The sequence below is a fragment of the Lepidochelys kempii genome, chromosome 5 (genome assembly GCF_965140285.1).
Source record: "Lepidochelys kempii isolate rLepKem1 chromosome 5, rLepKem1.hap1, whole genome shotgun sequence".
In the NCBI taxonomy this organism is placed as follows: domain Eukaryota; kingdom Metazoa; phylum Chordata; order Testudines; family Cheloniidae; genus Lepidochelys; species Lepidochelys kempii.
In genome coordinates, this window is record NC_136384.1 from 50,463,742 (window position 1) to 50,490,582 (window position 26,841).

The 26,841-nt window shown below is 40.0% G+C and overlaps 1 protein-coding gene across 3 annotated transcripts in view; it reads left to right on the top strand.

Moving 5' to 3' along the window:
• MRPS27 (mitochondrial ribosomal protein S27) overlaps positions 1-26,841 on the top strand; it is a 65,690-nt gene that overhangs the window by 1,511 nt on the left and 37,338 nt on the right. For 2 of the 3 annotated variants that reach the window (XM_073344308.2, XM_073344310.2), the window contains exons 2-4: positions 3,896-3,973; positions 12,436-12,506; positions 18,696-18,754. In XM_073344308.2, the coding sequence (XP_073200409.1) occupies positions 3,896-3,973; positions 12,436-12,506; positions 18,696-18,754 (208 nt within the window). Of the gene's footprint in view, positions 1-3,468; positions 3,490-3,895; positions 3,974-12,435; positions 12,507-18,695; positions 18,755-26,841 lie in introns of those variants that run through there. The other variant, XM_073344309.2, reaches the window with a different exon arrangement.

The window sequence follows — 26,841 nt, forward strand, 5'->3', positions numbered from 1 at the left end:
CTCCCAGAACCAGCACCCCATACTCCTCCTGCAACCCAAGCCCCACCCTGAGCCCCCTCTCAGAGCCATCATCCAAACCCCCTCCTGCACTTCAGCCCTGAGCCCCCTCCTGGAACCAGCACCCCAAACCCTCTCCTGGACCCCAAGCCCTGGTTCCCTTCCCAGAGGCAGCACCCTGTACTCCCTCCTGCGCCCCAACACTTTGGACCCTTCTCCCTGAGTCAGCACTGTGATGTTGCATTCCATATGTTTTATGGAAATATGCTTATGAGTGTGAATATGATGTAACTGGAATATGCTTTATGCAAAAGGTCTCTTGTAAGCTATCATAACAAAGGTTATAAACTACTGAATATATTTTTCCTATTTCTATGCATGTATCATTCTTGTGTCTGAAGCTAGACATATGAAGTATAACTCTGAGGTCCTATTGTAATTATGCAAAGTGTGGGCCGTGAATGGTTGTTTAGGATCTTGATGGCTCCCCTTGACTAGGACAACTGATTGTAAGAGGTTTATTTACATGCAAGCCTTCCTCTGTACTGTAGGCCAACCCAGGAAGAATGGAGACTAGGGGTTTTACAGTGACATGTGACCATGTCACATGATACTGGAATCCATCTTAATCCTTGTACTTTTCCATTGGTGGGGTGGGGACAAGCACAGACAAAAGATTCCTGCCTTGTGCCAAAGCTATAAAAAGGGGTGGAGCAGGCCACAAAGGCTCCCAGTCATGAGAAAACCCCTGTTTAACACCTGAGATGTCTGCTGGATCTAGCAAAGACTGTACAGGGGGGAAAGGATTTGGCCTAGACGAGGAAGGGGTCTAGTCTGTGGAAAAAAAAGCTTATTGGCTCATCTTTGAGCTTGAGATATTACCTGTAATCAGTTTCTTAATGTATTGGGCTTAGACTTGTGAGTTTGTTTTATTTTGCTTTTGTGACTTACTTTGTCCTGCCTATTATTACTTGAAACCACTTAAATCCTACTTTTTATACTTAATAAAATCACTTATTTATTAATAAACCCACAGTAAGTGATTAATGCCTGGGGGAGCAAACAGCTGTGCATCTCTATCAGTGATACAAAGGGCGAACAATTTACAAATTTACCCGGTATAAGCCTTATACAGAGTAAAATGGATTTAGATCCCCTTGGGAGCTAGGTGTCTGGGTGCTGGGGACAGGTAACCTGCTGAGTTGTTTTTAGTTAATCTGCAGCTTTTGGGGTCATGGCCCAGACCCTGGGTCTGTGTTGCAGCAGGCTAGGGTGTCTGGCACAACAAGGCAGGGTTCTGGAATCCTGAGCTAGCGGGGAAAATGGGCTCAGATGTAATTTCAGCACATCAGGTGACAGTCCTAAGGGGATCTCTGTGAGTGCCCCACCCTGAGCCCCCTCCTGGAACCAGCATACCATACCACTTTCTGCACCCTGAACCCTCTCCTGCACCCCAAACTCGGACCCCCCTCCCAAAGGCAGCATGTGGTACCCCCTTCTGCACCCCAACACTCTGGACCCTCCTCCCAGAGCCAGTAGCCCCTGCCCTGACCCTCTTCTCAGAGCCAGCACCCTGTACGCCCTCCTGTATCCCAACACTCTGCCCCATCCTGGAGCCCGCTTCTGTGCCCAAACTCCCTCCTCAAGCTTGCACTCCTCACCCCTTCCCCCAGGCTCAGCCTAGAGACCCCTCCCACACTGTGAGCCCTTTAGCCCCAGTCCAGAGCCTACACCCCTTCCTGAACCCCAACAACCTGCCCCAGCCCACTGAAAGTGAAGTGAGGGAGGGAGGGAGGGCGAGCAACAGGGGTGGTGGGGGTGGGGAGAAATGAAGTGAGCAGGGCAGGGCCTTGGGGGAAGGGGTGGGGTAGATCCTGGGTTGCTCTTAGATTCAGAGAGTGATCTTGGTGTAAAAGAGGTTGGAGACTACTGACCTGCAGCAACCCAACGTAACCATTTTTATTAAAGCTTGTTTTTACAAAAGCAAAATTTGGGGCAAAATTGAACTAGAGTTCTCCTTAAAACCCTGTACATAAATAGCTCTGGTGGTGGAGTTTGTTGGGTGTGTTTACAATTTCAGTAATTTGAAATCTCTCCTTGTTGCTTAATAGTAGGTCAGTGTCCATGTCACAGAAATCACCACCTTTTCATTTGGCACTAACTGGTATTCTTGTGACAAAAGTGAAGTAGCATGGAGACTGAACTACCCTCATGGTTAGGGATGAAGCTCTGAAGGCAGCACAGAAGTAGGAGTAGTAATACCATGATTCCCCCCCTAAAATAACCTGGTGACCTTCCAGCAACTCCCTTTTGCATAATGTCCCTTCATTATGATGTCTGTACTGTGTGGAGACATCACATTTCAGCCTCTACAGCTGGCATTCTTAACCAACTCACTGTGCACACAGACACAAACAAAAGGGAAAATTGTTCTAAAATGGCTAATTAAAGTTATCACTGTTTAACACACCTACCACTTATATTGAAGAATGGAGGATATTAAATGCTTCTTGTGATTTGAAACCTTTTTGTACAGCTGAATGCATACAATAAATGTATTCAGACCACAGGACTCCAGGCCACCAGATCTGTTTGATGCACATTTGCAAAGAAATGCAGAACTGGACATCTTTAAAAAGAAGGGTGGTGAAGCGAGAGGTTCATTTTCTAGCTTCCAGCTATAGCAGGAAAATAACTGTAGGAGTAAAATGAAAAACAATGACTTTAATGAGGTTTGTTAGTGCTTTCAGATGAGGTCTTGAAAACAAGTGCTATGTAGTGTGTGGAACCATAATATTAATTTGTACTTAAATATTTCATCCAAGTCTTTCAAAGCATTTTCCATCTATATCTTTACCTCTTTTCCCTTCAGCAACACATGACATGCTGCTCTTGCACCTCTCATGTATTCCTTTGCACAATGGTGTTCCCTGTCCTCCAGGATTCAGCACTTGCCCTTGTTTTCCAGAAGATATGAAGAGTCTTGCTCATGTTTCACAGGGCTGCCAGTGTCTCTCAAAGAGAGCTTGGAGAATAACCATTTTTTATTTGGCTTATTGGCAATTTGAAAAAAAAAATCCTTTTGAGTTGGTTCTAAAATGAAAACTTTAGGCAAATAGAAGTAGTAAAAAAATAAAATTGTGGGTTGAACAAAACATTGTTTTTACGAAACTTTTCATTTAAATTTTGAGCTTTAACATTTTTGAATTTGCTGAATAAAACTGAATGACATTTCAAAACCTGAAGTCATTTCAAACTGAAAAATTGTAACATTGTTTGGAAAATATCAAAACAAAATGCTTTGAGTTTCAGATTTATATTCTGAAACAATTTGGGGAAACAGACATCGGTTTACAAACTGACATGAAGTTATGTTATTGAATCTGCATTTTTTTTTTTGCCAAAAAAAGGTTCCGTTGAAAAATTGAAGTCCTAATCACAAATGTGTATGAACAGAGAAGTATGTGGAGAAAAGTACATGCTTGATGCCAAGTGGGTTTTTTACTTCTTGCTTTTGTTCATGCATGTTTCCTGGCCTTAGGTTTTTATTAGAGGCATAGAGAAAATAAGTAGTTTGTGAACAATAAATGTTTTAATGCCCAAAAACTCTCTCTCAAATGCTAAAATCAAGTTAAGTGTTGTGGAAGTTAATTTCATGTTGGAGGGGATTATAGATGCTTCTAGGGAAAAGAAAGTGACCACGGTAATGTCTTGTCTTACTATGGTTTGAATGCATATATGATGAATTAACTGCTTGAAATATGGAGTGCTCACAAAACAGTTAGTTAATTCAGTGAATGGAAAAATATAAAAAATTGTTCTAATAAAATGTTCATTTAGTTAAACTGACTCCTTTAAGTGACCTGACTTCGACAATATATATATATTTTTAAATTAGGCAGAAGATCTATTCTTTCTGCAGCTTACGTGGACAGTTCAAGATGGGAAGAAAGAGAAAAAGAGGTGCACAGCTTGGGTAAGGAAAGTTTTTACATTTACTCATGTTGACTAACTGAAAAAAAATCTAAAATCATTAAGGAAGAGTTAATACCATTACTCACATTTTTTAGTACTTAACACTGAGTATTTGTGGAGTAAAATGCTACTAAGATTGAGTAAGAGGATCAGAATCCAATCCTGTAAGTTAGAAATATCTTGCCTGTCTGTACTATTGATCCAAAACAAAAACATGCAGATACTTTCTCCCAAGGGTAGACTTTATACCTTTCATTAAAATTAGAAAAATGTCTTTTCTGTAAATTGTTTTTTTTCCCACGAAAAATACACATTCCATGGATGTGATTTTTTTTTATTATCTGAGAAGTTCAAGTGCCCATTCTAAGTTTTGATATCAAAATTTAAAAGGCAGTCTGTGTTACTTACAATTAACAGTAAGATGTGTTAGATGTGCAAGATGTCATTTTGTAAACTATTGGAGGATAATTTTCAAAAAGACTGACTGAAATCTCAGTGTCTGCTACATTTTTTGCTGAGATTTATTAATATTCTGTCAGGAAAATTGAAACTTAGTTTTGGGTTTGTTCAACATTAAGCCATCTGCTATGGTGTTTCATGGGAGTTGTAGTCTGTGCACTTGTATTATCTCCTTTGGGCAGAGCTCCTGGGCTGGACTACATCTCCTATCTCCCTACCAAAATGACAGTCTATTTTGGTCAAATTCACAGCCATGGGATTTTACAGATAGTAAATTTCATGATTTCAGCTATTTAAATCTGAAATTTCACAATGTTGTAAGTGTAGGGGTCCTGACCCCAAAAAGGAGTTGGGGGAGGGGTTGTGGTACTGCTACCCTTACTTCTGTGCTGCTGCTGGCGGCAGTGCTGCCTTCAGAGCTGGGCAGTGGGAGAGCAGTGGCTGCTGGCTGGGAGCCCAGCTCTCAAAGCAGAGCTGTCGCCAGCAGCGCAGAAGTAAGGACTGCCTGGTATGGTTTTGCTACCCTTAGTTCTGTGCTGCTACCTGCAGAGCTGGGTGCCCAGCTAACAGCTGCTGTTCTCCGGTTGCCCAGCTCTGAAGACAATACAGAAGTAAGCGGGCAATACCGTGATCCCCCCTAAAATAACCTGCAACTCCCTTTTGGGTCAGGACCCCACCCCCTCAATTTGAGAAACTCTGGTCTTCCCTGCAAAAATCAGTATAGTATAGGGTAAAAGCACACAAAAGACCGGATTTTACAGTGGGAGATCAGATTTCACAGTCTGTGACACATTTTTCCTGGCAGTGAATGTGGTAGGGCCCTACTCATCGTGCACCACAGTATCCACTCTGAGTTGCATGGCGTATCATAGGGTAGTTTCATGGCAAGCTTTCAGCTTCCTTTAGGCAAAGGGATTTTCCTAGCCATGTATGAGGCTGTAATCTGATCTCGATTATGCTTGGATAAATCCAGAAGATCTGCACTAAGGACCAGTTAGTGCCAGTTGTGATTTTGAGGGGGGCGGCAGAAGAGGAGGAGAAGGGTGTTGCAACTGTAGAAGCTTAGAGGGGGTGGGAGAGGAAATGTACTGCAGTATCCAGTCAGTTTTCTTGCCACTGTAAGATGTCATCTCAAATCAAGATTGGAAATGTTTCTAAAAGATGTGGTGTAGCTCAACAAGAAGTTATAGGATAGATACTGGATTACTGGGTGAAAGTCTATGGCCTGTGTTGTGCAGGAGGTCATGATCACCAGAATCCCTTGTAGCATTAATGTTTATGGATCTGTGAACTGCTCTCTATAGTGCATAACTTTTTCATCTATTCATAAATAACTGGACTGATACTAACTCATTTTACTGTACATAGGCTACCAGAGTTTTTTTATATCAATGACTATAGCCCTGATCATACAGCTCTCTTATGACACTTTTTGGGGAGGGAGACTACAACCTCTTTTCTGCCCGAGACCTTGGTCCAAAGCAGTTACCTTACTCCTGGCTGCCTCTGAAAGTCAAGACTGCTTTTCCCTTTCTCAGGGTTATTAGAACAAATTCATTCATTTGGTTTGGGTTTTGGTGTCTTGTTCCTGGAAGGAACAAAAGAAGTTAGAAAAACCATGTCATTTCTAATAGCATGTTGGCGGAGATGACATCAGACATCTGGACTGTAATTAGTCTTTGCTAATTGTGTTGCTGCACATTTAATCATGTGCGTAAGAGCAAAAAAATAATTACTACTAGGATGAATTATTCATATTAAGACAACTTGTTTTAGTAATATTGAAGAATTTTTCATGGACTCTTCAACTCCTGCAGAACACTGAGAAAGAAGATTAAATTGGCACTTACCCCTCTGTATCTGTTTTGCTGGTAGACGCCTATAATCTCTATGGTTGTCAATCTGGCACATCTCATGATGATTTAAAGAAAGTAATATTTTTGATATAAACAAACAAGAAGTGTTCTTTACACAAATTCCCTCTGTTCCACTGCTCTGATGACATGGTTGTGTTTCAGGCTTGTTCCTTTACTGTGTTATCTGTATGTGTATTGTTACAAACTTGACTCCATAAAAATAAATGATGATTATAGCCTAAAGTTAATGTTCCTGGAGTGATAGGATTGAGACATCCAAATATTGCAGAGGAGAACATAGTTTTGGATGTGGAACAAATGCTAACTAAAGAACAGTGGGTTTTTAAAAGATGAGATTGACATGTCCTGGTCATGGTTTTCAAATAGCCTACTGATCGGGAAAAAAATCTGTTTAACAATAAGAAAAGGAGTACTTGTGGCACCTTAGAGACTAACCAATTTATTTGAGCATGAGCTTTCGTGAGCTACAGCTCACTTCATCGGATGCATACCGTGAGCTGTAGCTCACGAAAGCTCATGCTCAAATAAATTGGTTAGTCTCTAAGGTGCCACAAGTACTCCTTTTCTTTTTGCGAATACAGACTAACACGGCTGTTACTCTGAAACCTGTTTAACAATAGACTCTCTTCTGAAAATTAGATGCTCAAAAAGGAGGATTGGATGGACCTACATTCTCTAAAATTTCAGTTGATCTATCAACAAAAAAGATGAAATTAACTGACAGTAGATTGATGGGAAGTAGAGACCGCAGAAGTGGGGCAGCAAAATAAGTTGTTCATTTTGTTTGAAAAAGCATTGGTATTTTACTTATCAAAACTGTCCTATCAGAACAGTAGATGGCAGTGCTCTCTTTGTAGACTTCAGTGACAAGACCTTTGTTATAAAAATCAGTCCTTTCCTGATGGATCCCAGGAATGTAGAGGCCAGGGCCAGTTGTGTGTGCTGCATCTTATTTGCATGTTGGCAGTTGAGAGCAGAGAGACATTTGATGTAATACTAAAGTTACGTAGGGTGAGCTCTTGACTCGAGCCATCATTCAGTCTCCCAACATAGGACAGAATTTTTTCCTCCAAAGTGTTTTGTTTCTATAAAAACTGAAGTTGAGCACTTAACAATTCTGCACTGAAGTAGGTCTTCACTCACAGGACAGGTATGTCATAGGTACCAGCTTCCCAACATTGCCTCGTCAGTGGGCTTCAACCTTGTTCTTGATGATCACCATTGTGAGTGAGATGATAGTTCAGTCTCCATGCTAATTACCAAACATAATTGTTTGCCATAAGGGTGCCAGTTGTCAGAGCGGTTTTTGTGATGGACAGATCTGGAACTGAACTGAGACCACATTCATGTTGCATCTGAAGTGGGATTTTTACCCATGAAAGCTTATGCCCAAATAAATCTGTTAGTCTTTAAGGTGCCACCGCACTCCTCGTTTGAGACCACATTCATGTAAGACAGGCCACTGAACAGCAGTCAGATGTTAGCCACTGTTGGCCTGAGTTACATTTGAAAATCAGTAACTTCGGAGGTGAATGACTTTCATTAGTAGGTTCCCTGAGCCACCCAATTGTAGGGAGCAGGAATTTTAGTTTCCACAAACAGATTTAAAAATAAACAAGAAATAGAAGAGCCCATTATTTCCATGACTAAGGGTGGAAGGGGATGCGTTGAATTTAAGTGACCCCCACTCTTTTTTTTTTTTTTAAATGGCATAATATATGGTTATACTGTCTTCTGAAATAATTCAGTAAAAATTAACCTTGGATGAGAGTTGATCATATTAATCTCCTATTTGATAATTACCTCTGCTGGACAAAGTGTAAAAACATTTTCTGTGGATATTTGTTAGAATTTAAATACAAATTCACTTGGCCATGTAAACACTCCTTTTGTGTTTCCACACACATATGGTCAGGTTTTACTGCCATGAAAGCTAAGAAATGTAAATTATGCACTTGCATTCAGCTATCCCACCATGAGGGTTGATCATTTGACCAGTAAGATGTTGTCAAACAGTGTAAAAAATGGTAAAATGCTTTAAGCACTAATTTATTAGATCACTAATAAAAAAGACGTTATGGTCTCTGGCAGGCTTAGCCTTAGATACTTATGCCTAACAACAAACAAGTTACTTAACTGAATTACTTTAACGTCGAAAAATGCAAAACATAATGAAATGAAGTTCTAAAGAATGGCACCATGATGCAATCTAAAAAGATAGGCCGCTGCCTACTTCAAGGCATTCTTGCTGGAATATTTGACAGTGGTCAAATATTTGTGGTTAACTGACGTTATTTGACAGGTTTCAGAGTAGCAGCCGTGTTGGTCTGTATTCACAAAAAGAAAAAGGAGGACTTGTGGCACCTTAGAGACTGTCAAGGTTCCTCCCCCACTCTGAACTCTAGGGTATAGATGTGGGGACCTGCATGAAAAACCTCCTAAGCTTATCTTTACCAGCTTAGGTCAAAACTTCCCCAAGGTACAAAATATTCCACCCTTTGTCCTTGGATTGGCCACTACCACCACCAAACTAATACTGGTTACTGGGGAAGAGCTGTTTGGACGTGTCTTTCCCCCCCAAAATACTTCCCAAAACCTTGCACCCCACTTCCTGGACAAGGTTCGTTAAAAAGCCTCACCAATTTGTATAGGTGACCACAGACCCAAACCCTTGGATCCGAGAACAATGAAAAAACATTCAGTTTTCTTACAAGACGACTTTTAATAAAAAAAAGTAAATAGAAATAAAGAAATCCCCCCTGTAAAATCAGGATGGTAGATACCTTACAGGGTAATTAGATTAAAAAACAGAGAACCCCTCTAGGCAAAACCTTAAGTTACAAAAAAGATACACAGGCAGAAATAGTTATTCTATTCAGCACAGTTCTTTTCTCAGCCATTTAAAGAAATCATAATCTAACACATACCTAGCTAGATTACTTACTAAAAGTTCTAAGACTCCATTCCTGGTCTATCCCCGACAAAGACAGACTATAGACAGACCCACAGACCCTTTGTTTCTCTCCCTCCTCCCAGCTTTTGAAAGTATCTTGTCTCCTCATTGGTCATTTTGGTCAGGTGCCAGCGAGGTTACCTTTAGCTTCTTAACCCTTTACAGGTGAGAGGAGCTTTCCCCTGGCCAGGAGGGATTTCAAAGGGGTTTACCCTTCCCTTTATATTTATGACAGAGACTAACACATTTATTTGAGCATAAGCTTTCGTGAGCTTTTGACTGGCCAATTGATCAGCTTGCCACACCTACCCACAGCCCATTTATAATTTGCAACACAGCTACATTATTTTTTATTAAATAGCAATCCACAGAATTAAATTCACAAAAACCACTGAATAATTTAAAATGAATTTCAGAAAAATCAATCTACTCTCACGCTCTACAGACAGAAGCAAATCTGGAATATGTTCACTGCAAAATATTCATTCATCTCTAGTAACTACAATAGAAGCTGCAGTTTGGCGGACAATGTTAAATTTTCAGTTAACCTGATTTCTGTTACTTATATGTTAAGCTTTAATTTTAGTGTGATTTTTATACTGGGGCTGAGGGAGCTGTGTCAGTAGTGCAAGTTACTTTCTGTGGTAAAGTGCTGACAGATTTCCAGCTTCATTGACAGATCAAGGGGCTAATCCTGCAAGTCCTCTGTGTGTGCAACTCTCATCAGATAGTTCAGGGGGAGTTCTCTGTGTGCCTTTCAGAATTGGACACCAACACTCAAAGCTGTGCTAGACATCTTTCAGCTTCAGATAGAGATGCATTAAATCCTCAACAACTCAATGAAGTCTGAAAAATGACTGCTACAAATGCTCAAATAAATTTGTTAGTCTCTAAGGTGCCACAAGTCCTCCTTTTCTTATTGCGGATACAGACTAACACGGCTGCTACTCTGAAACCTGCTACAAGTGTGTTTCCCAAGCTGTATATTCATTCACCACAGAACCATGTTGTGGTATTGTTTAAATACCGAACATATTCTTATTGTATACTTTCCTGTCTTAGTCACTGTGTAGATTAAGAACTCTAGATAGTCTTATCATGCTCAGGTGAGCACCTTTCTGTAACTAGCCTTTAGCTAATTGGTGTCAACCTGCTGTTGCTGATACATATGTTGCCCTTGAAGAGTTGTTCATTCCACTGTTTGAATTTTATCACTGCTGTGAAGAATCAAAATGGCCTCTCCAACTGTTATCAGTTGTCTAGACCTAGATCAATTGATCAGATGTGGGAGAATTGAATTATTCAGTCCCTTCTACCATTCCCTTTTCTACACATTTTCAAAGGAATTTAAAAAAAAGAAAAGTACAGCAGGTACATTTGCCCTTAAGCTTAGTGACTCAAGGCAATAGGTTGTTGACAATTTTCCATGCCTTCCCTAGGAGAATCTTGTATAACATTTATCTAAGGGTGGGGGGAAAAATACTTGAGAAAGATAGTTGAAGTTAACAATAATTATGGCGGTAACTATGGCTAGGTTAAAAATCAGCATTTCACTGAGTATGGTAATTCAGACATGGTCTTGAGGTGAAAGGCCTACATTTTCCTATTTAGATATCTTGTGTTTAGACACCTAAATCCACATTTAAGTACCAAAATAAGTGGCCTTTTTCAGAGATGCTGAACAGTCTGTGGGAGCTGCACCTTCTTAGCACCTGGGAAGTCAAGCTGCTTACTTATATGCCAGAATACAGATTTAGGTGTGTAGCTTTAGCCATCCTTTTTTGAAAATTTGGCAAAAGATCCTATCCACACTTGTAAATGAGCTAGATTTTCAAAGGTATTTAGATTTCTAAAGATGCAGATTGGCATTTCTAAAAATCCCACTAGATGCCTAGGAGCCCATCTGCATCATCAGGCATCTAAATACCTTTAAAAATCCAGTTGTAAGAGCTTGAACTCAGGTGGAACGGCTGGGTCTACAGGAAGCCAGCTGCAGCTCTGTAATTCAGAGCTGTCTCGGGTAAGTGGAGACTGCACAGGTACAGAATAAGTTATGCCTCTGGTGGTAGGGCCCTCAAAGACTTTACACCACTGGAAAATCGGGTGTAGTGGAGCCATTCTTCCCCCCTTTCCTGGCTATGGTCCACCTCCCCTCCTGCTCTGCTGAAGTATAGAGCTTAACATCCTTTGTGCTGGAAAGAAATTATGGCCGTTGCATATTACAATAACAGGTGGAAAACAAATTTTAAAATAATCAACACATTCCTTCTCTTTGTTGCACTGCAAGAGCCTGATCTAAAGCCTGTTGATATCAATAGCAAGACTCATTGATTGCTCAGTAGGCTTTGGATCAGGCCCTAAGTGAGTTGCAAAGGGGTCAGTGAGTAGAGCTGTTTGGAAAGGGAGCTGGAGGAGAGGTTTTGCAAGTTACCAGACCTGTGAGACAGAGAAAGTACTCCTGGGGCTGCTGCCAGAACCATGGAGGCATTTGGTATCCCTGACTTTGCAATGGAGCTGATACACAAGAGAATAGAGAGACAGTGAATCTGTCTCTTAGTATCATGGATGGGATACCCTTGGGGCATATCTGAGATGCTGCAATAGAGCTTTTCCCAAGACATTGTTGTTCAAGAAAAATGCAAAAAGAAGATACCAACTTAGATTTATCAAATTCAGTATTTAGCCCCAAAGTTTAAAACCACTGTGCAGACAGTTAAAAAAAAATTACCATGTTGAGCTACTGGGAGGGTAATAAGATACTGACATATAGCCCAGTTTACATTTGACTCGGTGTTTATCTTTTTTGCTTCTAGGAGTTGCTGATTGTTGGGGACTTATTTTATAATAAAATAAGAAAAAACAAAACAGATACGCTGTCCAGTAAACACCAAACTTGAAACCAACAGTGAACTTTCAAGGCATCTGTCCAGCTTGTTTAGGCACTTATTAATTTCACCGAATGCTTTAAGTTTTTCCCTAGTATTAAACATTTTGAAAAATCCTCCATGGATTTTGTTCTAACTTCAAATGAAAATAAAATACATTGCTAAGAACTGGTGTTTAATTTCATTACTGCATGCCCTGTTCCAGTTTGCAGAAGACTTAAATCTTTTACTGTCAGTTTCTCTCACTAACTTTAACTAGTGGAAAATAATTTTTTGTATGTTTCTGCAGCTGAATTGGCCACATTAATGGACAGAACCTATGAAAGAAAGCTTCCTGTCAGCTCTTTGACAATATCACGGGTAAGAAAAAACTCCACTATTAACAAAGATGGGAGTGACCTGAGAATACTTAAGAAATCAAGTGAAATCCTAAGGGATAATTATTTGTGCTGAGAATTCAAGTTGTAAACATCTTGTTATATTGCTAAATTGAAGACTTAGCTCTGTAAAACTGTTGGCTCTATCCACCTGCTTTAACTATTTATTGTACTTGGATTGTAAGCTTTTCAGGGCAGAAACTGTCTTTTTATTCGGTTTGTACAGTACCTAACACAAGGGAACCCTGCCCCATTATTGGGATCCCCAGATACTCCCACAATACAGATCAATATATTGGATCAGAGTCTCTGAAACTGGCACAGAAGGGTGTAACTTACAATCCCCTGTGCCAGCCTGGCCCCGTGCACCAGAGGTGAGAAGACCCATCCTAGTGGAGTGCCGGCAAAGCTGCTGTTGCCTGCCCTTTTGTGATTTCTGTCTGCGACAGCAACAGCTTTAAAATCCAACAAGTGCTCCATAGCAGTGGCTCTCAACCTTTCCAGACTACTGTACCCCTTTCAGGAATCTGATTTGTCTTGTGTACCCTCAAGTTTCACCTCACTTAAATGACTTGTGAGCAGATACTTCTGTATTTTTGTAAGCTCTCTCATTTTTACCATATAATTATAAAATCAGTTGGAGCATAAATATTGTATGGTACTTACGTTTCAGTGTATAATATATAGAGCAGTATAAACAAGTCATTGTCTGTATGAAATTTTAGTTTGTACTGAGTTCACTAGTGCTTTTTATGTAGCCTGTTTAAAACTAGGCACATATCTAGATGATTTGAAGTACCCCCTGGAAGACTTCTGCGTACCTGCCAGAGATATATGTACCCTTTGTTTAGAGCCAATGCTCCATAGGAACCCCTTCTGCATAGGTATCTACAGGAAATGCACTTAATGTATTGCCTTGCCATGTATGCTCCCTCTTCCACTTCAAGGCTTGCACTAGAGTGGGGGTTGTGGCCACTTTCTACCACTGCAGTATTGCCTTCCACCTGCAGCAGACTCCACCAGCAAGTTGGCTTGGGTTATATTAAGCCAATAAGCGATTCTTAAATCTTGTAAATCTTACCCTCTGCCATACTCTCCATACATTTATTTTGGGGGTGGAGGAGGGAGATGTGTTAAATTCTCTTTATTAAAGAGATTGTGATGGTTTTTCTAGACTTTGCTAGCAAGTGTAGCCCATATGACACTTAGACTCATAGATATTTAGGCCAGAAGGGACCATTATGATCATCTAGTCTGACCTCCTGCACAATGCAGGCTACAGAATTTCACCCACCACTCCTAAAAAAGACCTCACACCTATATCTGTGCTATTGAAGTCCTCAAATTGTAGTTTGAAGACCTCAAGGAGCAGAGAATCCTCCAGCAAGTGACCCGTGCCCCATGCTACAGAGGAAGGCGAAAAACCTCCAGGGCCTTCCAATCTGCCCTGGAGGAAAATTCCTTCCCGACCCCAAATATGGCGATCAGCTAAACCCTGAGCATATGGGCAAGATTCATCAGCCAGATACTACAGAAAATTCTTTCCCGGGTAACTTGGATCTTACCCCATCTAAAAACCCATCACAGGCCATTGGGCCTATTTACCATGAATATTTAATTACCAAAACCATGTTATCCCATCATACCATCTCCTCCATAAACTTATCGAGTTTAATCTTAAAGCAAGATAGATCTTTTGCCCCCACTACTTCCCTCGGAAGGCTATTCCAAAACTTCACTCCTCTGATGGTTAGAAACCTTCGTCTAATTTCTAATCTAAATTTCCTAGTGGCCAGTTTATATCCATTTGTTCTTGTGTCCACATTGGTACTGAGTTTAAATAATTCCTCTCCCTCTCTGGTATTTATCCCTCTGATATATTTATAGAGAGCAATCATATCTCCCCTCAACCTTCTTTTAGTTAGGCTAAACAAGCCAAGCTCCCTGAGTCTCCTTTCATAAGACAAGTTTTCCATTCCTCGGATCATCCTAGTAGCCCTTCTCTGTACCTGTTCCAGTTTGAATTCATCCTTCTTAAACATGGGAGACCAGAACTGCACACAGTATTCCAGGTGAGGTCTCACCAGTGCCTTATATAACGGTACTAAAACCTCCTTATCCCTACTGGAAATACCTCGCCTGATGCATCCCAAGACGACATTAGCTTTTTTCACAGCCATATCACATTGGCAGCTCATAGTCATCCTATGATCAACCAATACTCCAAGGTCCTTTTCCTCCTCCGTTACTTCTAGTTGATGCGTCCCTAGCTTATAACTAAAATTCTTATTAATCCCTAAATGCATGACCTTACACTTCTCACTATTAAATTTCATCCTATTCCTATTACTCCAGTTTACAAGGTCATCCAGATCCTCCTATAGGGTATCCCTGTCCTTCTCTAAATTAGCAATACCTCCCAGCTTTGTATCATCTGCAAACTTTATTAGCACACTCCCACTTTTTGTGCCCAGGTCAGTAATAAAAAGATTAAATAAGATTGGTCCCAAAACTGATCCTTGAGGAACTCCACTGGTAACCTCCCTCCAACTTGACAGTTCACCTTTCAGTAGGACCCATTGTAGTCTCCCCTTTAACCAATTCCCTATCCACCTTTCAATTTTCCTATTGATGCCCATCTTATCCAATTTAACTAATAATTCCCCATGTGGCACAGTATCAAACGCCTTACTAAAATCTAAGTAAATTAGATCCACTGCGTTTCCTTTATCTAAAAAATCTGTTACTCTCTCAAAGAAGGAGATCAGGTTGGTTTGGCACAATCTACCTTTTGTAAAACCATGTTGTATTTTGTCCCATTTACCATTGACTTCAATGTCCTTAACTACCTTCTCCTTCAAAATTTTTTCCAAGACCTTGCATACTACAGATGTCAAACTAACAGGCCTATAATTACTTAGATCACTTTTTTTCCCTTTCTTAAAAATAGGAACTGTGTTAGCAATTCTCCAATCATACGGTACAACCCCTGAGTTTACAGATTCATTAAAAATTCTTGCTAATGGGCTTGCAATTTCTTGTGCCAATTCTTTTAATATTCTTGGATGAAGATTATCTGGGCCCCCCGATTTAGTCCCATTAAGCTGTTTGAGTTTCGCTTCTACCTCAGATATGGTGATGTCTACCTCCATATCCTCATTCCCATTTATCATGCTACCATTATCCCTAAGATCCTCTTTAGTCTTATTAAAGACTGAGGCAAAGTATTTGTTTAGATATTGGGCCATGCCTAGATTATCCTTGACCTCCACTCTATCCTCAGTTTTTAGCGGTCCCACTTCTTCTTTCTTTGTTTTCTTCCTATTTATATGACTATAGAACCTTTTACTATTGGTTTTAATTCCCTTTGCAAGGTCCAACTCTACTTGACTTTTAGCCTGTCTCACTTTATCCCTACATATTCTGACCTCAATAAGGTAGCTTTCCTTACTGATCCCTCCCTTCTTCCACTCCCTATATGCTTTCTGCTTTTTCTTAATTACCTCTCTAAGATGCTTGCTCATCCAGCTTGGTCTACAACTCCTACCTATGAATTTTTTCCCCTTTCTTGGGATGCAGGCTTCCGATAGCTTCTGCAGCTTTAATTTAAAATAATCCCAGGCCTCCTCTACCTTTAAACCCATAAATTCTTCAGTCCAATCCACTTCCCTAACTAATTTCCTTAATTTTTGAAAGTCAGCCCTTTTGAAATCAAAAACCCTAGTTGCAGATTTATTTTTGTTAATCCTTCCATTCAGTTTGAACTGAATTAGCTCATGATCACTTGAGCCAAGATTATCCCCTACAACCATTTCCTCTATGAGGTCCTCATTACTCACCAAGACCAAATCTAAAATGGCATCCCCTCTAGTCGGTTCAGCAACTACTTGCTGAAGGAATCCATCAGCTATCGCATCTAGGAAAATCTGAGCCCTATTATTATTACTAGCACTCGTCCTCCAGTCTATATCTGGGAAGTTAAAGTCTCCCATGATCACACAGTTTCCATTAGTATTTACTTTATTAAAAACATTAAAAAGGGCTCTATCCATATCCAAATTAGATCCCGGCGGTCTATAGCACACCCCAAGCACTATCCCAAGGGAGGCTCTAATAGTTTTCTTCCCCAATTTAATTGTTGCCCAGACAGACTCAGTCATATCCATTTCATCGCTTCTTATTTCTTTACATTCTATCTCATCATTGATATACAGTGCTACTCCACCACCTTTACCTTTATTTCGGTCTTTCCTAAACAGCACATACCCTTCTGTAGCCCAGTCATGACTACTATTCCACCAGGTCTCTGTTATACCTATAATATCTGGTTTCACTTCCTGCACCAGTAACTCTAGTTCCTCCATTTTGTTACCTAGGCTCCTTGCATTAGTGTACAAACATCTTAATTTTTGCTGTTTGGCCTCACTCACATTCTGTACCCTATTAGGCACGGTTATTTTACAACCAGTATAACCTATTAGACTTGTATCTACACTGCCCTTCCTCCTACCTACAGCTGTATCCACTCTTACTTCATTTTCTTTCCACTCTATGCTAAATTCTGGCGTGGAGATTACCTGGACATCTCCCAACCATCTCCCCCAAATTCCTAGTTTAAAGCTCTCTTAATCAGTTGTGCCAGCCTCCATCCTAGAAGTCTATTTCCTTCCCTACTCAGATGAAGTCCATCCCGAGAGAACTGTCCTCTATCCATGAATGCCTCCCAATGGCCATACATCCCAAAGCCCTCCTTATAGCACCACTGCCTAAGCCATCTATTGATAGTCATAATCTTGTCACACCTTTGTTGCCCTTCTCTAGGAACAGGCAGAATCCCACTAAAGATCACCTGAGCCTCAATTTCCTTAAGCGTCCTCCCCAGCCTAGCATAGTCTCCCTTAATACTTTCCAGCGAGAATCTAGCCGTATCATTTGTTCCCACATGAAGGATAATTAGGGGATTCTTTCCCGCTCCCTTTAGAATCCTTTTCAACCTCAGGTCTACATCCCACTTGCTTTTAAAAGAATTTCAAAGCACAGAACTAGGTCAGAAAGAAAAAGGCTGACTGGCTATACTGGAAACTCAGCAGTACTAGTCTCACCCATTAGCGATCACTGGAATCACCAGTGGGTGTTTTCATACAATTCAGAAAAACACTTCATGCAGTTACTGAACACTTTGTGGCCTCAGTTCTGGTAGTCCTCTTGCTTTTAGCTGTTTCCACTGGGAGAAGCTGTGAACAGTTTTGCAGCACAGTATGGTCTTGATCCAAAGCCCCTTGAAGAAGTCAGTGAAAAGACTCCCATTGACTTGAGTGGCCTTTGGATCAGACAGCTTTGCCTTTTTTTGGGTTGAGCTATACTCTGACCCAATATCAAGCTTGCAAGAAGCAGATAAGTTCTGAGATCATTACTGATGTTGGGGAATAAAAACAGCGTTTGTCAATTTTTGATTCTGTGAATTCAGAAAGGCTGGAAAATTGTGTATCGCATTGAGACCACTCAGTGTAACAGCTTCCCACAACTCCTCCTGTTCTCCGCTCCGGTTGTCTGAATTTAATTTTAAGAATTTTTTGTAAGATTGTCTAAAAACCTCTAAAGAGAGAGTTTTCCATTGGCATAGGTCAGCATAGCTTCATGGTGTTACACTGGTGTAAATAAGAGCAGAATTGGGCCCTCTCACTCCCATTTTTTTTTTTTTTTTTTTACTATTAATGCCTAGAGACTAGCTAAGTCTAGTCCCTGTTGTTTTTGGCAGTGTATATAGATATGGTAAGATCTTGCAATATAAATGGAGAAGACAAAGTGGAAGAAAAGGATGATTTTTAGAGATGAAGGGACTTGGCCAAAGTCCGAGGATGGAACCAGGAATGGAATCTAGATCTCCTAGTTTCTGGTCCAGGGCCTTAACCATCACACCAGTCTCAGTCTTTCTGGACTGTACGAGATGTAGATGGAGACAATCAATGACTCTTAAGGTTAAAACATCAAGAGATGCTGTATATTTTTGTTTGCATTTAAGAAGACACTGCAAAAGTGAAGTCAGTTACTAAACAAAGTGAAGATTATTTTGTGGCTAGACACTTAAATGTGAACCAAAACAAATGTGTTAATGTTCTAATATGCATTGTGACTGCTGTACACTAAAGAATTTTTTTTATTTTAAAATCAGTTTATTGACAACATTTCTTCACGAGAAGAGGTGGATCAAGCTGAGTATTACCTTTACAAGTAAGCATCTTTTTGCCCAACCTGATCTTTAAATCAAAGCCCTTCCTTTTATAGGAATGACACTTTCCCACTCATTGACTTGGATTTCTGTGTTTTAAAGCATGTATCTGTTGTTCTTATAACTTAGTTGAGGGACATTTTTATATTCTTGGTGCTGGTATGGATACCCTATTTCCTATCCTCTGGCAGTGGCTTCCATAGCAAGGGAGAGAGAATAGATTGGGAGGACTTCGTTCATAAATATTTTCCGCTGTTACTCACCCAGGTCTAACTAGGATCCTACATTTAAAAAAAAAAAAAGCCTCTCTTCAGATTACATTCTAAAGAAAAGATCAGCAGTCCAGAACAACAGTTACAGCTATTTGCTACTTATTTGAAAAAATGATAGATTTTCCATAGCTAATAAACTGGGATGTAGTTATTTGCATATACAGTTTGGCTGGTTATCACTATTTTAGCCTTTAGTATGATTAACCTTTTAAGAGGATAATAGAAATGTATTGTTTTGTCACGTGATTTGTTCTCAAAATGCATTAATAAGCAAGAAGCCAACAGTAAAGAGAAGTCTGTAATCCATGTGAAATTGTAAATAAAACTCAATTATAACCTCATTTTCCCTTTTAAATTAAAATAAATGCACTAGCTTGAGGAAACTAGAGAAATAGTATTGGTCGGATCTGCTTTATTGTTCTGCACATTTCTCACTCAGACTAGAGTTCACATGAAGGACACGTTTATAAAGAGATCTCTTTGCAGCTGGGAGGTTGTTAGAAAGCACGTGCACATTGCAGTGTTCAGCCAGCCAGTGCCATCAGGCATATAGGGAGCAGGGGAGTTAAAGAAGGAATAGCAACTTTAACTAGCACTCTCTCTTTTTGGGTAGTCACATCCTTAATGTTGTAAAATAGCTCTGTGCATTTAATTTTCCTTTTGTTTAAATATTAGTGGAAATGTTTAAAAAGGGAAGGAATGGAAAATATTTTTCTTTGGTGCTGTGTAAAGTTTACAGAATTGGTCCCATTTATGAGCAAATGGCTTGTAAATTTCATTATAACTAACCTGTTTGTGTCACTGGATGAATGCAGGTAAACAGAGGGCTCCCAAACCACCAACCATACAGCTCTCTTCCTTTCACTAACTAGAGTCTAAACCTGTATCAGTAATGGGGAACCTTTTCCACGGAGTGCCACTTCCTATGGCACTTGCCCTGCGCCCACTTCCAGGAGGAGGTGGAACTTCCAAAGGGATGGCTGATATCCCCCAACACAGGGCTGTCAAACTCATTCTGTGGAAAGGAGCATATTATACTTTGACTCATGGGTTAATGGTACCAAGACCATGCTGCTTATCCACAGCAAATCTCACATGCAGAGATGTTAGAACATGGCTCATTAATAACTAAACCTTAACTTATTAGAGTTGCTATTGCATTCAGTAAGACTCAATGCTCGGTCTTTGAAGCAGTTTGTGTGTAGTTAGCGGATTTGTGCACAAAATTGCATTGTGCACGAATTAGGAGTGCTAAAATAAGGGAGTGTGTTGAATCATGAGGATAGATGTGGCATGTATCAGGGGGACAAGTTTGTGTGTGTGGAGGGAGATGGAAAACAGGAGTGATATGGTGGAATGGGAATACACCACGTTGTCAAAAAAAAGGTTTAAAAAGCAGCACAACAAAGGAAAATGAGAATCAAGGAACTAGAACAAGGGAGATGGTGTTTAGGTTTAATGCCAACATTTAACCATGCTAATTCAACATTTTTGTGGTACTTCAAAACATGATTTACTATTATTATTCTCTCAATGTTTTTTGGGGGAAATAAAATACAGCCAGGCTGACAATACTTGAGCCAGAATTTTGATGACTAATATTTTAACTCTCAAAAAGGGAGCTGAGCAGCTTTGAAATAAAAATGCAAAATGACCCTCAGGTACAATTCCTATATTCCAGTTCTCATTTTCTACTTTTTCCACCTCCTGCAGACCCTTCATCACCTTACCATACTAATCTTTGCACCATCTTCTGTTCCATTTCCTATGCTTGGAATTTTCTTTTTTTGGCAAACAAGGAACCTCCTTCCTCTGCATTTCTTCTGCATGACCTTTCATCAATAACCCACTGTGTATTTGCTGTAGATTTATACCATCCCTCACTCGTGATGTTACATATACAGCTTACTTTAGATAGAGGGTGAACCATTTATATGTGATTGTGCTTGGTTTTACTGCCTATGCTTAAATTATTCTCCCATGCTCCCCTTCCTATATGTACATAAAGGAAGACTGCATTTGTGGAAGTGGCCTTGGGGACACAGAAGGGAGGAGAGCCTCCTCAGTGCCCTCCTTCTCTCCCTCAACCCCGTCAGAGGCTCTGGAGTGTGAAGGGCCTGGGGCACCAACCTGGTCTCCATTGGATTTTCCTACCTCCCACCCAAAAAAATCCCAGTGGCACAGCAGAATAAATTACAGCAATGGAGTCTGCAATAATTAACACTTCCTCTTCCATGCTGCAGAACACTGCCCTCATGAAGGGAAACTTGAGGGCCCAGGGAGCATCATTCCTGCAGTGGCAAACAGCAGTTCAGATGCCCTTGGCTACTGCATAGATCCTCTAAGACCAACCTTGATTTTGGATGGGCTATCACCAGCAGGAGAGTGAATTTGTGTGTGGGGGGTGGAGGGTGAGAAAACCTGGATTTGTGCTGGAAATGGCCCAACTGATGATCACTTTAGATAAGCTATTACCAGCAGGACAGTGGGGTGGGAGGAGGTATTCTCTGTGTATAAATAAAGTCTGCTGCAGTTTCCACGGCATGCATCTGATGAAGTGAGCTGTAGCTCACGAAAGCTCATGCTCAAATAAATTGGTTAGTCTCTAAGGTGCCATAAGTACTCCTTTTCTTGATTGCAAAGGGGCTGCATGTTTAGGATGTGGAGCCCTGTCCCTTTTCCAGAGGGGCAGAGGTCTTTGGAGCAAGAATCTGAAGGAAATATACAGAGTTTTCACTCCCATTCTGTGGTTATTCCCGTATATGGGAGTACTAGACCTTTAAATTGTAAGCTGCATAGACAGGGACTTTTTGTACATTGCCAAAACAGTGCACATTCAGTAAATACAGGGGCATTCCAGAGCATTGCTTAATATATTTAGTGAATTGAAATACAATATGCTTAATGTATTTAAGCCTATGTAACTTTATCTGCTTTAGAACTGTGGGTCTCTAGCCATACCACAATATCCTGCGCTCTTAAGTATAGCTGTGCGGAAAAGATGGTGCTGCACGGTGGGGAATGTCAATAACAAGAAATCCCACTTTTAAGCATGGTGTCAGCTGCTTGCAATACTCTTGTTTTTGTTCTCTTTTCAATACCTTTTTTCTTGTTACCGTCCGACTTAAAATCTTTTTGTCTCCTAGCATCCCAACATGAGTTCTAATCAGAATTCAAAACACTTCGTCTGCATCAAAGGCAGACGATTTGCCCCACTTTGTCCTGTCTTATTGAAATGTCACTTTTCCTCAGTTCATGACTCATGTTCTCAGATGATATAAATATTAGTATATTGGGGCTGAATTTTTTGCTGTCATAACTTCATGGATTTAAGGCTTTGCTAGCAGAGAATGACCCTTAGTGTATCATAGCAGTAACATGGAATTTTTACATGGAGACCCCTTTACAGTCGTTTTGTTGGTATTAAGCACACAACCATAAAGTTGAGGGTGAAAATGTGATCTATTACAAAAGTACCAATCCAGCATGCTACATCTACTGTAGATGAGTCAGCTTTAACAACAATGTTGATCCGATATATGCCAGACTCAAAGCAGCAGGAACATGGATATACTGTGTAAGCACACAATTTCTGTGGAGTGGTGTATTAGCCCTGCTGGTCTGATATCAGGGTGGGGATATGAAACTTTGTCCTTTGAAAAATGAAGGCACTTCCATAGATTTGACTGTATTACAAGATTTAAAAAAAAAAATCAGTATGTGATTATAATTGCAAAATAATGCAATATCGAACTAGAGAGCTTTTTATGTATTCTATTATAGCTCTGCTGGTAGCAAATTACATTTTTTTTAAAACTTATTTTCAGCTCTCAACCATTTCAGGACCACAAAAGTCTATAGATGCATAAAATTAACTTTGTTCCTCACAGTGCCAAAGTATCGATCTGATCTAATATTCCATGTTACAAAACAAGTTTCATCTGAAGTGAGCATGTACGCATGCATGCCTCTATTTGCTGCCACAGATTAGGTTAGATGCTTTTCTGCAAGTCAAGCAGTTGAAGCCACACATCATCCCAGAATGTTACTTAATAAAATGATCACAATGCATTAAATAGAAATTGCTCCTGCACCTTTGTCTAGGTGTATTATTTTTGCACTACTGTTATAGTTTCACTTCCTTTCTTTGTAGTGTATACACATACTGGTATTTCATAATATATTGTAACATATTACCATGCATACTAGGGACCTGGTCTTGTGAGATGCTTAATTCTTCCTTGAGGTGCCATGAAACCACACCTCCTATAGATTCCAATCTGGGTCATAGCAACATCGTAGGAGCCCTGATCCCAACCTGGTCTTTCAGAGTTTGTACATTGCATTCCTGAGTTCATAAACTCTGCAGGAATCATTGTGGACTGGTAACCAGTCTCTAACCTTCAGGGCCCCGAGCACTTCAGGCAAAGTGTCTACAAATCTCACAATCTTCAGTGCTCAGTAAGAACCGAATGCTGCAACCCCTATTCACTTGAGTAGCTGCACTTAAATCACTGGAGCTGTTTGCATAAGTAAGAGGTGCAAGGCCCCCTCACAGAAGAGTCTTTCACAGCATTCAGAAGTTGTCTTTTCCTCTAACACATAGTTTTTCAATTATCTGATCAACTCAGTCTAGCCCTGTACATTAGTTCTCCCTCAGACCTGGAGAATGTACTGAATTTGGAATTTCTAGATTACACATACAATGACCAAAAAAGGTAGACTAACTGCTTTTTAGGAAGTCAAGTTTTGAAGTTAACTGTTGAAGACCTGCAAATGGTTAAAAGTGTGTGTGTGTGTAGGAGAACTCATGCAGACTTCAGGTGGAAAAACCCTTTTCTGGGGAGGCATCACTTAGCTTAATAAAAGGAAAGAATCTTACCTTGTTAATTGAGCAGTCATTTCTCAGACTCCAGAGCTGTTCAGCCACATGAGAAATCTAGCCAAAAAGTAGCGGTGAAATCCTTGCCCTGTTGAAGTTAATGACCATACTGCCATTGGCTTCAGTAAGGCTAAGATTTCACCTCATGCTAATAGTGGGTAACGGGGAGCATTAGGTAAATATTGTCACTCCCAATGAGGGATGGAAGTGAGTTGAAAATTAAGGACCAGATTCTCAGTGTAAATTGGCATAGCTCCATTGAAATTAAATGAGCAATGCCCGATTACACCAACTATGGATCTGGCCTTACGTGTCTTGAATCAGAGTGACTGAGGAAAAAAGGCTGTTTTTATACCAGAGGGGAAATACTCAATATAGAATAGGTTAGGTACATTTTCTTGTCACATACTCAGATAGCTATTTGTTGCCATACTTGCAAAAAATAAGACATCTTTTTCCTGCCAGCATCCCAAAACATTTTGTATAGTAGATTAAATCAGTAACAGTTTGAAATGCAACATAAGAGGCATTTTACAGTCAAATCTTGAGATGTGCTGATCACTTCTGATGCCTGTGGAAGTCACTGGGAATTACTAACCATTTTAGGTGACAATTTCCTAATTCAAAAAGTGGTGCAGCCAACCCAGAGAATTCTATATTAGACTTTGTCCTAACTGATAGAGGAACTGAACACAGAACTAAAAATTAATGGTAGCTCAGGTATAAGTAATCATGACAATCACATTTACATTGTGCAAGCAGAATCTAGTCCAGATAAATATATATCCTTGATACTTTAATAGGGCCAGTTTCAAAATTGACCCAGATCAGCTGGAAGGAAGAATTTAATCAGAAAAATGTGAATGATAATTGGGACTCCTTTAAGAACCCCTTACTAGATGTCTCAAAAGCCACAAATCAAGGAAGAAGGCCATACTAATTAAAAATAGATTTGATTTAGAGGGGAAGTGAAGGCAGCTGTAAAAATAAATAAAAACAAATGGAAGAAAAGGGGAAGTTGATAGTAATGAACATAGATTAGAAATTAGGGGTTGTAGAAAACTGATAAGGGAAGTAAAGGGACACAAGAAGTCTATGGCCAGCAGAGTTAAGGACTATAAGAGGCATATTTTAAAAATTAGAAACAAAAATAATCCTGACAATGGTATTGATAAATTACTAGATGCAAATAATAGAATTATCACTAACATTACAGAAAAGGCAGAAGTGTTCAATAAATGTTTGTTCTATATTTGGGTGGAAAGCAGATGAAATAGTCTCAGTGATAACACTCTTTCCCTTTCACTATTGTCTCTAGAGGATGGTAAATAGTAGCTATTAAAGTTAGATATTTTTAAAATCAACAGGTCCAGAGAACTTGAATCCAAGAGTTTTTAAAGAGCTGGCTGAGGAGATTGCTGGATCTCTAATGTTGATTGTCAATAAATCTTGAATCATTTGGGGAAAAGGTAAATAGGCTGACCCAGGTAATTATAGGCTTGTCAGTCTGACATCAGTTTTGGGCAAGATAACGAAGCAGTTGATACAGGACTATTTTAATAAAGTATTAACAGAGGGTAATATAATTAATGCAAATCAACATGTGTTTATGGAAAATAGATCCTGTCAAACTAGCTTGCTATTTTTTTAAATGAGATTAGAAGTTTGGTTGATAAAGGTAATAGTGTTGATGAAATAAACTTGGACTTATGTAAGGTGTTTGACTTCATACCACATGACATTTTGATTTTAAAAAAATCCTGGAATAAGATTAACATGGCACATATTAAATGGATTAGAGATTGCCTAATTGATAGATTATGTAACTAAACAGGGAATCAACACAGAGTGGGTGTGTTTCCCAAAGGGGCCCAATTCTTGGCCTTATGCTATTTAACATTATCAGTGAATTGGAAGAAAATATAAAATCACAATAAAGTTTGTAGATGACCCCAAAATTGGGAAAGTGGTAAATTGATTCTGAGCGATCTGGATCACTTCATAAACTGGGTAAATGTATACAACTAGGAACAAATAGCGTAGGCCATACTTACAGGATGGGGGACTCTATCCTGGGAAGCAGTGACTGAAAAAAGAGTTGGGGCTCATGTTGGATAATCAGTTGAACATAAGCCCCTTGTGACACTGTGGCCAAAATGTGATCCTGGGATGCATGAACAGGAGACCATTGAGTAGGAAGAGGGAGGTTATTTTACCTCTGTATTTGGCACTGCTGCAATACTGTGTCCAGTTCTGCTGTTGATAATTTAAAAAGCATGTTGATCAATTGGAGAGGCTTCAGAGAACAGCTGCAATAATGATTAAAAAACATGTCATACAGTGATAAGATAAATAGATTTAGCTCCTAGAGTCTAACAAAGATAAGGTTAAGGGGTGACTTGATTAGTCTATAAGTCCTACATGGGGAACAAATATTTATTAATGGGTTCTTCAGTCTAGCAAAGAAAGGTATAACATGATTCAATGGCTGGAAGTTGAAACTAGATGAATTCAGACTTGAAATGGGCACACAGTTTTGACAGTTAGGGTAATTAACCATTGAAATATGTAACAGGTTCACTCACCATTGAGGCGCGCCTCCTTAGTTCTTCAGGAGTCTGATTCCCCCCTCCTTCACTCGCTTGCCCCATACTCAGCCTCTCACTCTGGACTCAGTCGCTCCCTCTCGGCAATAGCCCTCTGGCCAGGTCACTCTAGTCCTTCCATTCCAGGGTAGGAAAGTCCCAGTCTTCCTATCCACTGCCCAGTCTGTGCTGCTTGCCCAGTGGCCAGTAGGGGAACCTGGGCTTGCCCACTACTCTGGGTTCCAGCCTAGGGACTCTGCCTAGCAACTAAGGTCTGTACAAGTTCTGACCTTGTTGCTGTTTTCCTGGGCCTTTTCCTACCTTTCTTCCCTATCTTCTGGCCCTTTAGG